The sequence below is a fragment of the Podarcis erhardii genome (genome assembly GCF_964252035.2).
Source record: "Podarcis erhardii genome assembly, chromosome: Z".
Lineage (NCBI taxonomy): Eukaryota > Metazoa > Chordata > Lepidosauria > Squamata > Lacertidae > Podarcis > Podarcis erhardii.
In genome coordinates, this window is record NC_138504.1 from 38,643,195 (window position 1) to 38,656,651 (window position 13,457).

General features: G+C 47.8%; 1 protein-coding gene across 1 annotated transcript in view; it reads right to left on the reverse strand.

The window, feature by feature from the left end:
• LOC309333854 (discoidin domain-containing receptor 2-like) overlaps positions 1 to 11,267 on the reverse strand; it is a 47,909-nt gene extending 36,642 nt beyond the window's left edge. Inside the window, exons 1-5 of the mRNA XM_081847826.1 lie at positions 10,892 to 11,267; positions 7,439 to 7,591; positions 1,818 to 1,920; positions 1,040 to 1,268; positions 269 to 416 (exon numbers count right to left, since the gene is read on the reverse strand). Of these exons, the coding sequence (XP_081703952.1) occupies positions 269 to 416; positions 1,040 to 1,268; positions 1,818 to 1,920; positions 7,439 to 7,505 (547 nt within the window). The 5' untranslated portion in view covers positions 7,506 to 7,591; positions 10,892 to 11,267. The remainder of the gene's footprint in view (positions 1 to 268; positions 417 to 1,039; positions 1,269 to 1,817; positions 1,921 to 7,438; positions 7,592 to 10,891) is intronic.
• Between the last annotated feature and the right edge of the window lie 2,190 nt (positions 11,268 to 13,457).

Genomic DNA, 13,457 nt, shown 5'->3' on the forward strand with positions numbered 1-13,457 from the left:
AGAAAGAACCCAGCAAGCATCTCCACCTCAACGTACCATATGGAGCAGCCTTCTTCAAGATGGTGCCCTCCAGATGTTTTGGACAATAACCCCCATCATCCCTGATTGTTGGGGCTATTCTGGCCAGGGCTGATAGGGGTTATAGTCCAAAATATCTGGAGGACACTGGGAGGGGGACAGCTGATACAAAGAGTTACAAACACCAGGGTCCTACAACCAGAATTCCCTGGAGCCTTATCGGGGAAGTTGCTGAAGTTCAAGTCCTTACCAGACCAAACACAACCATAGAGTTCCACCCGCATGCAGACAGTCATGGGCTGCTCAGTCACTGGGATCACTCGGATGTAGCGGGCAATGACAGGCGGGCGAAGGTCTTTCAGGACAACGTCATATGTGTCAGTGTTGCCTTGAATCACCTGGATTGGAAAGAGGTCATGATAAGGCTATTGTGCAATCAGCATCTGATAAGCAGCAAACACTAGAGCACTGATGAAGAATCGCAGGCCAAGGGGTCAAATGTGGCCCTCTGGGGCCCTCTATCTGGCCCTAAGGACTCTAACCATGCCACACCCCTCACCAGCCCTACTTTGCTGCCACACAGCCTGTTTATCAAGCATTCCCCCTGATTGGTTTGCAAGGGGATTAGATGACATTGGCTATTTAACGAGCATTCCACCTGATTTGTATGCAGGGAGGTTAGATGATGGTTGCATCAAAACAAGGGTTATGCCTGGAGAGCCACTGCCAGTCAGTGTGGACAACACTGAGCAAAATAGGCCAGTGCTCTCAGTATAAAGCAGTTTCCTATGCTTCAAAGTAAATACCTTGGCATCCGCTGTCAAATTTTCAACCAGAAACAGATCCAGAGATTGGTCTGAACCGAGCGCAACAAGAAGTTCAAGGGCTGAAGTTAAAGAGAGTTTGGAGGTCACATGGATAGGTGACCTAATAATTATTTTTAATGAGGTTTAGTAACTTTTGAAGATTTTCAAGGGCTCGCCACTCTTCTTCAGAGATGTCCTGACCGCATCTCACCCACCTGTTTGTTCTGACGATCTTTCCAAGAGAGCCATCGCTCCCCGTTGCGGCTGTAGTCGATCCGGTAGGCACGGGCAAACTCTTTCCCAGTTGCCCGGGCGTGCCGACCTTGCGTCCCCACCAGTGTGATGAAGAAGAGTTTATGTAGGTCTATCTGGAGAAACTGAACATCTTCAGGTTGCAGGAGACCGGCTGGACACCATGCCCCATCACCCTCTTCTCTCAGCAACCTGAGAGATACAGAGAGAAAAATAATGTCAGAGCTCAAAAATCAGGTATGAAAGTGGGAAGAACATGCAAGGCCAGCCTGAGCACAGAATTCATGTGTTCTATATGGGGCTGCTCTTGAGATTGGTCTGGAAGCTGCAGCTAGTGCAACATGCCATGGTTTGAGTGCTCACTGGGGCAGGATATCACCACCATGCTCTACTACTGCGGGGAAAAAAATGCACTGGCTGCCAATTAGCTACCAAGTTATGTTCAAGATGTTGGTTCTGTTGTATAAAGCTCCATACAGCTTGTGACCAGAATATCTGAAAGATTGGTTCATCCATAATATACGTGATTGATCACTGTGCTCTGCATGAAATGCCTATGGATACCACCTTTCCAGGAGGTTGTTATGCAGAATATAGGAACCTTTGGTATAACACCAACCTTTTGGAATTCCCTCCTGTTAAATATTATGGCAGGTATAATCTGTACTGGATTTTTTCTTTTAGTTCTGCTTTGTTTTATAGCTTGCCCTGAAGCTATGCCCCACAGGTCATCCTGCTCACCGTGCATACTGAGGCCCCGTGGAGTCATACCACTGGCTGGAAGCAGTGATGTCCTCATCTCGGATGGTCCCTTCGTGCATCCCCAGAGGGTATCGGCATATCGCTGAGGGAAGAAGAAGAAGAAGAAGAGGAGGAGGAGGAAGAAGAGGAAGAAGAAGGAGGAGGAGGAGAAGAAGAAGAAGAAGAGGAGGAAGAGGAAGAAGAGTTTGGATTTGATATCCCGCTTTATCACTACCCTAAGGAGTCTCAAAGCGGCTAACATTCTCCTTTCCCTTCCTTCCCCACAACAAACACTCTGTGAGGTGAGTGAGGCTGAGAGACTTCAGAGAAGTGTGACTAGCCCAGCAGCTGCATGTGGAGGAGTGGGGAAGCGAACCCGGTTCACCAGATTACGAGTCCACTGCTCTTAACCACTACACCACACTGGCTCTCAGGGAGGGAGGGGACGGGAGGCAAAATGGTCACATTAGCATAAAGGCAGAGAACTTTTAAGAAAGCAGAGATATGCCCGGTTATCACTCTACAGGATCCACTTTCATTTTATCACTGCTCAGGATTGATTCATTGTGGGTGGGGGGGGGGAATGGGCTCATGTTAACAACACTGGGAGTAGCACTGCTTTAATTGACCGCTTGCCACTGCCCTGGGCCCATTCTCCACATAACACCTTCTGAAGTTGCAGAGTCGCCAATAAATGCCTCCTTGGGTACTGTGAAGTCATGAGAGCGCACAAACTGCCCTGCTAAATTGCCTTGTCAGAGGGGCTGCAGTTCAGGGGTGGGGAACCTTTTTTAGCCCAAGGGTCACATTCCCTCATGTGACACCTTCTGAGGGCAATGTGCCAGTGGCTGGAGCAACAGGTGTGGCTCCTAGCTCTGTACAGTAAAAGCCAGAGGTTTCTACATGCAGCCAACCCTGCACGCATCTCACAGACTGCTATCCATGCAAGCAAGAGGCATAACTGCAGTTCAAAAGCAGGCAAAAGCTCTTTGAGTAGAGAGCAGAGCAGGGCCTTCGAGGGATGGGGGTGGGAGCTTGGGAAGAGTCCCAAAGAGGGCCACTTTTGGGGCCCAAGCTTGAGGTTCCCCACTTCCCCTTGTGGCTGCAAGATTCCTGCCTTGATCAGTGGTCAGGCTAGATGGCCTCTGAGTTCCCTTCTAACTCATATAATTCCTTCAAACCAAGCATCTGAAAGCCATTCACCAGAGCTCTCTCCACCAAACAAGATGGAAAGGGTGCCAATCCTATGAAGGCCGCATTTGTCAGGCTCCCATCCCAAATCATGACCATAGCAACTTTTGCTTGAGAGCAAGGAGCAGATCTTTATTCAAGCTGGTACAGGCTCTGTGACAAACGCAAGGCTCCAAAGTCAAGATTCCAAGGCCTATGAGCAAGGCAAGGGGTTCATCATGGCTAAGCAAAATCTACAAAAGTGTCCCGACAAATGACACACCCCTCCCACCGAGCTTTTAAATATGAGGTGGGTGAGGTTGCTTATAGAATTCTCTTGCCATCCTAAGCCTGATGCACATGCACCCATGCATTCCACCTGGACAGATGTGTCTGATTCCCACCTAGGAAGGTACAAGACTATGTCCTGCCCCACCCCCTCCAGCTCCACTGCCCCCTCCTCCTATTCACCCCCTCCCTCTGGCTAGCCAAAGTCCCCCTCCTCTCCAATGAAGAAGAGTTTGGATTTGATATCCCACTTTATCACTACCGGAAGGAGTCTCAAAGCGGCTAACAATCTCCTTTCCCTTCCTCCCCCACAACAAACGCTCTTTGAGGCGAGTGGGCTGAGAGACTTCAGAGAAGTGTGACTGGCCCAGGGTCACCCAGCAGCTGCATGTGGAGGAGCGGAGACGCAAAGCCGGATCACCAGATTATGAGTCCACCACTCTTAACCACTACACCACACTGGCTCTCAGACAGGCGGAGAAGAGAGCCACCAGTTCTGCTTCTCCCTCTTTGACATCTAGAGGCACAAGGCAAGGTCCTCCCTCCTGCCTAAATCCCTGGGGGCCAGCCTTCCAGCCCTCCATCTGCTGCTCCTCCTTTGTCTTCTTCTGTCTGGGGCTGCCAAACCATGCCAGATCCTGACAGAGCTGAGGAGCCAGTGAAAACTCAATACTTGGCCTGATATTCTTCACCTATAGATAGTCCCTGGGTAACATCAATATATCCTTATGGCTTCCAGCGCCACTAATAGACTGGTAACTCCCACCCAGCCCTACATTGCCACCCCAGAACTTCCTCTCACTCTCCTGTCCTGCATTGCCAAGCCTGTCCATTTCTGGCACCACATTTTAAGGATGCAGGAAAATGGGGTTCAGAGCTTTACCCCACAGTCAAATCTGGTCTGTGAAGCTAGATCCTGATAAGCATCTGCCCCATGGAGCCAAAAATGTTTCCCCACCCTTGTTGTCAACCAACCCTCTCATCTTTCCTGCCAAACCCTGCCCTCCTCGTTCATTCTCCTGTGTTTACTTTAGTTAATTGATTTGATTTCATTTATGAACCGCTTCCCATAAAATATCCCGAGGCAATGTCACCATAAAAACACCACTAAAAACAATTTGAAATAATCCCATATGGAAAAATAATTATATATGTGCAAACATTAAAAGTAATACAGTGGTGCCCCGCAAGACGGAAAACCCGTTAGACGAAAGGGTTTTCCGTTTTGGAGGCGCTTCGCAAAACGAATTTCCCTATGGGCTTGCTTCGCAAGACGAAAATGTCTTGCGAGTTCCTGCGGGTTTTTTTCCTCCCCCCCCCTTTTCTAAGCCGCTAAGCCGCTTATCAGCTGATCCGCTAACCCGATAAGCCACTAAAAGCCGCTAAGCCACTAATAGCGCTAATCCGCTAAGCCATCAATGGGCTTGCTTCGCAAGACGAAAAAACCGCTAGACGAAGAGACTCGCGGAACGGATTAATTTTGTCTTGCGAGGCACCACTGTATATATATATAAATGCAATTAAAAACTACAGTGGTACCTCTGGTTAAGAACTTAATTCGTTCCGGAGGTCCAGTTCTTAACCTGAAACTCTTCTTAACCTGAGGTACCACTTTAGCTAATGGAGCCTCCCGCTGCCGCCGCACGATTTCTGTTCTCATCCTGAGGTAAAGGTACTTTCTGGGTTAGCAGAGTCTGTAACCTGAAGCGTCTGTAACCTGAAGCGTCTGTAACCCGAGGTACCACTGTATTCTGAATATAAATGCAGTTAAAAGCAATTAATTAATGCAATATATTGATGCAATTTTAAAAACTTACATACAGTCATACCTCGGGTTGAATGTGCTTCAGGTTGAGCGCGTTCAGGTTGTACTCCGCAGCAACCCAGAAGTAACGGAGCGTGCTACTTCCGGGTTTCGCTGCTCACGCATGCGCAGGTGCTCAAAATGATGTCATGCGCATGCGCGGAAGTGGCAAAACGCGACCCGCACACATACAGATGCACCGTCGTGTCTTACGTTCCATTCAGAATGTGAACGGGGCTCCGGAATGGATCCCATTCACATCCCGAGGTACCACTGTATGTAGTTGCAAATTTCAAAGTTAAAGGCATAGAACAGGCATACTAGCCTTGCCTTTATCGTAACTCCTCTTCTCCTTTTGTTACCTATATTCTGTCCACTGTCAGGTCAGGTCAGGTCACCTTTTACAAGAAACATAGCCAAACACAGTGCCTTTCAGAGGCTGTGGACTACAACTCCCAACAGGCTTGGCCCTCGCCCTTGCTGGCTGCTGGAGTCCAGTGTCATCTGGAGAGAATCATGCTGGCTACCACTCTTTTACAACATTGCAAAAATACAGCCCTTCCTCTCTGTCCCCTTGGCAGAAACCAAAACAAGCTTGTCTACACTTTGTCACCTCTTACTTAGGCCAGTCTTCCCCAGCCTTGTATCCTACAAAGGTTTGGACTCAAGCTCCCATTAGCCCTAGCTAGCATAGCCGATGGTCAGGGATGATGGAGCTGCAGCCTGTCTGTTCCAGTGCCTGAACCTCCAATTGCCCCATGACCTGGCATGAGTCCGGCACTTCTGATCCCAGCTGCTGCCTAAGAAGGTAAGGAGAGTCTGCTGGATCAGGTGAACAGAACGGCCTATCTAGTCCAGCACCCAGCACTCACAGTGGCCAAGCAGATTCCCCAATGGGAAGCCTGTAAGCAGGACCTGAGCACAAAAGCGCTCTCCCTTTTTGTGGTTTCTAGTCACTGGTATTCATTGATAGCTACAGGTGAAACTCGAAAAATTAGAATATCGTAGAAAAGTTCCTTTATTTCAGTAATTCAACTTGAAAGGTGAAACTAATATATGAGATCGACTCATGACATGCAAAGCGAGATCTGCTTCTACTTCTCAGAGGTCCAATCTTGCTTGATTTGCAATCCTTGTTTTGCTGATTTCCTTGAATATTCTAATTTTCTGAGATGGTTAATTTGGGGTTTTCATCAGCTGTACGCCGTGATCATCACAATGATAACAAATCAAGGCTTGGCATATCTCGCTTTGCATGTCACGAGTCTATCTCATATTAGTTTCACCTTTCAAGTTGGATTACAGAAATAAAGGAACTTTTCCACGATATTTAATTTTTTGAGTTTTACCTGTAGAACAAATAAAGGCTTGATATATCTTGCTTTGCATGTCATGAGTTTATCTCATATATTAGTTTCACCTTTGAAGCTGAATTAGTGAAAGAAAGGAACTTTTCCACAATATTCTAATTTTTCGAGTTTCACCTGTACATCCTCCATGAATTTGTCCAATCCTATTTGAAAGCCATCAAAGTTGGTGGCCATCACAGCCTCCTGTGGGAGTGAGCTCCATGAAGTTAACTATGCACTGTATGAATTTATTTCTTTTATCTATCCTGAATCTTCCAGCATTCAGCTTCACTGAATGTCCACAAGTTGTAGTGTTTTGAGAGAGGGAGAAAAACTTTCCTCTATCCACTTTCTCCATGCCATGCCCCATTGTATAAACTTCTATCACGTCACCTCTTACTTGTTTCCCCCCTCTAAATCAAAGTCCCAAATGCCGCAGTATCACCCCAATTTCTGTCTCATACAAGCTGTGCTACGGCCTCACATTTTGTTATAAAACACAGCAGCTAGCACTGAGGGTAGGATGGGAAAAGAAATTAAGTTTGCACCAAGAGGCATAGCGACATAATCTGTATTTTCCAAAAGAAGATGGCAACTAAAACATAGCCATCCTTCAAAATTTCCACTCTTCTGAATTTTGCAGTGCAGTTCTCATCAAATAATGTGTGCAAAAAATTCAGACGCCAGGGTGTAAGTGTGCATAGAAATGCATTCGATCCTGAAAATAGCACAAAATTGAGGGAAACTTCCTTGCAAATGTTTTCTAGGCCAAATTGCAATTTTAAAAATGGAGGAATTTGCACTAAGATGCTAATGAATTTTACTGAGGGCTTTTAAAAAACAGCAACCACAGACTGATGTGGAGAGCTGAAAGTTACAATGGATACTGAAATTGACAGACTGTTTTTCCCTGAGAGTCTCATGCAGGAACCCAGAAGTCCCTGGCTGTTGGGGTACAGAGATTGGGATGGCTCACCCAACAATTTAACAACACACCAAGAGCTTCCTACCAGGGTTGACTTCAGAGCTGGAGCAACAAGAGAGGCTGGCGAGCAGGAGGAGCGGCAAGCAGAGCATCCTTGGAGATGTGGGAGACGATGCCCACAGCCCGCGGGGTCAGTCGGGCGGTCCTCCCTGGCCGCCAGTCACTGCCATTCAGATCTCTGAGAAAAGGAAGAAAGACATGATTGGCTTGCTGCTAGATTTTCAGGCGATGTGTACCTATGGTGATATAAAAGCGGTGTCTAACCGTTTTTGGGGGGTTTTTTTGGTTCAAGATCTGCATTCACCCCTGGCCAACTCTTTAAGTAAATAGAGATTTATGGACCCAGGGCATGCAAGTTTACTATCTTATATGACAGGGATAATCATGCATGTACCGGTAAATTGTATGCAAATTATCCAAGGGCTGCAAAGGCAAGAAAACATCATAGGGGTGGGCTAGCTGGCTATCATAGGTGCTGACCCTTGAGTGTTTCATTGGGCATGTTCGGACTTGCTATTTTGGGGTGGGATTCAGCCACATACTGGGAAATTCAGATTATCCAATTATAATTGATTGGGAGGTCACTCCCCCCCCCACAAAAAACTTGACTTTTTGAGATAAGGAAGGTGACGGGGAAATGTACTGGAATGGTAGGGAGACTGTTTGCTTTCACATGCCATCAGCTAATCTTCCTACAAGCAAAGCAGGATAAATGCTCATTAAATAGCCAGCTTAATCTAATCTGTCCAGAAATAGATCCGGTTGATCAATAAAATAGGTGTCAGGAAGCACACATTCATAGAATACCTCCAGGGTGAATTTTTATTTAAAAATATTTCCAGGTTATAAGAACATAGGGAGCTGCCTTATACTGTACCATGTCAGACCATTCATCCGTTTAGCTCTATATTGTCTACACTGACTTGTAGCAGCCCTCCAGGGTAGGGTTTACTTATTTACTTATGTAGCTGAAGCCAAGATGCATAAAACAAAACAAAATACATGACAGGCAATATAATTATTAAAACTGTGCATTCCGCCAAATAAAAATCTGCTGCACTGAAGAATTTAACATGATTTCCACAAACACTTCTCTGAAAGATTTAAATCTTTGAACAAGGCTGTTCTTAAGTCCTCATAAACATGTACAGACTCTCTCTTTCGGAGGAATACAGGAAGCTGCCTCATATTGAGGCAGGCCATTGATCCCCTTAGACAACAAGGCTCCAGAAGATTCCTACCCCAGTCTGTGCTGATTGCAAAAGTTGTGCTAGGGGGTGGGGGCTGGGTTTAGCAGCCCTAACTCCTTTCCACCCTTTTCAATGTAATGGGATTCCTTTGCATCCCTCCCATCGGTAATACACATTTGTCCCAAACCTCCTCACTTATGCCCAAGCACAGATAGGAAGGTGAAACCAGAAGCAGTCCAAATTGTCCAGACAGAGAGCTCATGAAAGTGTTAAGATCTCCTCGCCGGGGGCCCGGGGTGGATCTAGTTGCTAATTGCTAACAGCTGGCAAAATGTACATTAAAAAAAAATCCACCACAGCCATTGGATGAACAGAAACATTGGGAGCCCATCACAGAAAGAAAGAGGCGGGCTAGGAGAAGAGGAGACAGAACAGCTGCTTGAACCTTGAGTTGGCGGGAGGGGTGGGGGCAAAGGCACCCATTCCATGCTGGAGAGAAGCCACTCACTTATTCTTGTCTCATCTCTCATTCTGTTACATACGTGTGCACTGCCTCTTGTGTGCCCTTGCACATGCAAGGCTCCTGGTGCTCATGCTCTTGCAAACTCAAAACATTGCTACATGCGCACCACTCTTGATAGCACACAACACACCCCTCCTCCAAGTCCTCTGCAGGGAGCTGTTTCGAGGAGGAAGTGGGCCCCTCAGCATCTGCCCACCTCCTGCTCCTCTCTCAAAACCTTGGTGGAGTGACTAGATCCACACAAGCTCCTACCCACTTCCCACAGCCTGGTGCGCCCTCCACAGACGAAAGGATGCTTGTTATTTTTTCTGCCTCATTCCATCCCTTTGCCCACATCTCTAGATTTCTCCCCAGTTTGGAATCGGCTGAGTTGGGCCCACACATTTCAGCTGCCAAGAGAGTGCTGGCTTTTTCAGCCAGAGGGCCACAATGCCTGCTGGATGACCACCCAGGGCTGTAAGCCAGTGGTGGGCAGGGCCAGAAACAAAAGTGGTTGGAGCAATACATGTAATGTACTACTTGGGCAGCTTCAAGTAGTGGCACCACCATGTGGGAAGTCAAGCACAGATGCAATACACCAGACAGGCCATTTCCGGGATTAAGGGAGGTCAAAGTGGAGGCAAGTATTTTCAGCTAGGCTAAAGGTACTCTATCATGGCAGAAGCTCCATGTTTGCCAGTTAAGAAATAGAGCAGAGGTAGCTTTTCAACATGTAAGCCAAGGGTGAAGAAACTTCTTCAAGCCAAATGGGGCATGGCATTCCCTTCTGCACAACTTTTCAGGGGCTTCATGCCACTGGTGGGTAGGGCCAGAGGCAAAAAGCAGGGACAGTTAATGCAAAAAAAAAAAAAAAAAAATCCCTTTGTACAGTAGACACGGTTCTACACACTCTCACACGCCTCTCCAAAACCTTAATTCAGGCAAGCAAGAAGCATGATCAGAGCTCAAGCACATATTCCAACTAGTCTATAACACTTGGCCTGGAGATAGTTCCTAGGGCCAGACAGAGAGACCTGGAGGGCCTCAAGAGGGCCCCAGCCCTCAGATTCCCCACCAATGTAGACATGTGGGAGGAGCGGCATAAATGTGGATTAGAAATTAATTGGGCAAACAGAAATGATGGATTTATGACAGCATAGCCACCCATGTGTCATCCAGACCATTTCAAAAAGCAAGAAAGTGGATCATGCTCATCACTATCATCATGGAATGCACATGCTGCGTATTGATTCCCCAAACGTCACCAATGCTTCTGCGTGTCTTATGTTCAAAGGCCAGGGCCTGCTTTTGTTGCAAGAAAACATGGTACACTTTCACCAAGTAACACATTGCACATCGGCTCTCCTCACGTGAGAAGAGAACGTCATGAATCTCCTGCTCTTGTTTGACCGAGAGAACGCTGCGCATCTCCTGGCACACTCGAAGCACACCAGTTCCTGCCCTTCCGGAAATAAAAGAGCCTGATCCATCTTCCCCACACACAAAGCGAGGACGCCGACACCCCTTTCCCTCCTCCCAGGGGAAAGGCGAAGCATCCTTGCGCCCCTCCTGGCCTCTGCGTTGCCCACTCCTGCCTGCTGTGGCCAGGGCACCCAGCTGAGTCCCGTCCCTCCACAGCCAGGAAGCACAAGAGGGCACAGCTGGGCCTCAGTGGCTCCAGGAAAAGAGGGCAAGCGGCCAACATTGTCTTGAGCCCGAACAAAAGAGAAAGCATGCAGGAGAATTTGCAAAGGGGGCTGACCAGAGTTGCAGAGAAGGGCCCTACCTGACAGGCCTAGCCTTTGTGCAGCTGCCGCAGCTGCCTCCACCGCCATAGCAATCCCAGCCTTCCTACTGCCATGGATTCCGCTGCACTGGGCTTCCCAGCATCTCTCCCAACACCACCCCGCTTCGCAAGCAACTTTTCCAGCAGTTTGGAGATCCGCTCAAACTTGTGGCTCAGACTCCTCCTTCTCTCTCCCTCCAGTCCTTCCACACACAGGCCCAGGAGACTTCCTTGCCTTTGTCACTACAGTTTCTATGGCAACACCCTGACGGAGGCCATGGAAAAGAGATTTCTGTATATGTGTGTTAAAAGAGGGAGAGAGGCGGGAAAGAAAAAGCTGCTGTCTCCTTTAGCCTCTGTCCCTCCTTCCTTCTCTCTCTCTGCCTCACCCCACCTCCCACCCCCTTTCTCTTTTCCTCCAGCCCCCTTGGCTGGGAGCAGCCTCCATTGGTGGTGGGGCCAGGCTTCAGCCTGGAGTCAGGCCAAGCATTGCATGCACATGAAAAACCCACAACATTAAGGAAGGGTTTTCTCCCCCCCCCCCCAGTAAAACAGGGGCTGTGTGGTGTGCACATGTTGGTGTGCTTCAAGGCTTTCTTCTCTCTCCCCACCCCCCTTTGACTCCCCTCACCCTCAGTTTATTTCCATATCCCTACAAAAAACTGGGAAGTCCCACACCAAGGCTGGAACCGGCCCAGAGCTGCTGCCGCCGCTCCTCCTCCAGGATCAAATCTCAGCTCGACAATGCCGAACTTTTGCCCTTTGCAAATGTTGTGGTTCGTCAAGAGGGTTTTGGCCTGAGGGTGTCCAAGGCATGCACAAGCAAAATGAGTATATCATGTAGGGCATCTTGGGGAAACGACCACTGTCAGAGGGAAGGATGTTGGGCTGTGCAATGTCAGGATTAAAGGCAATATGTGGTTGTTCCCTTCCTCAATTAATCCCTGCAACAACCCTGTGCAGTAAGTTAGGCTGAGAGGCGGTGACTCTCATCCAGTGAACTTAATGGCTGAATAAGGCTGTGACTGTCATCCAGGGAACTTAATGGCTGAATGATGGTTCAAACCCTGGCCTCCCCATGTCCTAGACACTCTAACCACTACACCACACTGGCTCTCATATGATCCCCACTCTTTACTGAGCATCTATTCTGATTTGTTTGCAAGGATGTTGTTGCGTTATGTTATGTTACATTACGTTATTGATCTCCCACCTTTTTCTCCAAGGAGCTCAAACTAGTGTGCAGGGTTCCCCCCCTCCAACCGCATTTAATCCCCACCACAACCCTGTGAGTGAGTTCAAACTGAGAGGTAGTGACTGGCCCAAGGTTGTCCAAGTGGGGGTTTGAATCCTGGTCTCCTGGGTCCTAGTCCAACACTAACCATTTTATGCACTGGCTCATTGTTATAGGACAATGGGTGTTCATCCTGATTTTGATCCCATTGCCCTATACATATAAAGCAATATCGTGCTACTTTCATGATCATGGCTCCCCCTCTTGCCACCAAAGAATCCTGGGAAGTGTAGTTTGTTATGGGCACTGAGAGTTGTTCCGAGACCCTTATTCCTCTTCCTAGAGAAGGGGTAGGCAACCTAAGGCCCATGGGCCGGATGTGGCCCAATCGCCTTCTCAATCCGGCCCGCGGACGGTCCAGGAATCAGTGTTTTTACATGAGTAGAATGTGTCCTTTTATTTAAAATGCATCTCTGGGTTATTTGTGGGGCCTGCCTGGTGTTTTAACATGAGTAGAATGTGTGCTTTTATTTAAAATGCATCTCTGGGTTATTTGTGGAGCATAGGAATTTGTTCATTTCCCCCCCCCCCAAAAAAAAGTATGGTCCGGCCCACCGCATGGTCTGAGGGACGGTGGACCGGCCCACGGCTGAAAAAGGTTGCTGACCCCTGTCCTAGAGCTACAACTTCAGAGTGCTTTAACAGCCAAACCTTCTTCACAGGGAACTATGGGAATTATAGCTCTATGAGGGGAATAAGGAGTTGCCTAGCAATTCAGTGCTTTTGGGGGGGGGGTACTAAAGGATATGCAGCACCAGTACCTTTTTTCACCCAAATGTTAAAAGTGTGGTACTTACTGTAACAACTTCATGGTGCGTACTGGCACCTCTCTCTCTCTCTCTCTCTCTCTCTCCATTGCTCTGTACCCTTAACAAACTACAATTCCCAAGGTTTTATGGGGAAACCATGACTGTTTAAAGTGCTATGATACTGTATGGTGCAGATGGGGCCTAAATCTCAAAGCGGGAAAGTGGATGTGTACTGTATTTCACATTAAAGGCACACAAAGGTAAATAATGTGTGTACATGAACATGAAGCACAGTCTGCCGTTTCACATACCCTGCAGCTGCCGAGGTGTGTTTTGAACTGTAGATAACAACATTGTCAGGCAATGCTGGCTCCGCCCACCCACCCACCCAAAATTAAAAACCAAGGAGTCATCATCCTGTTCATCTTTAACTTGGTAGGGAACATAATAAACCAGACTTCATAAACTTGATAGCCTCCAAATGTTTTGGACTACAAGTCCCATCGGCGCCAACCAGCAAAAC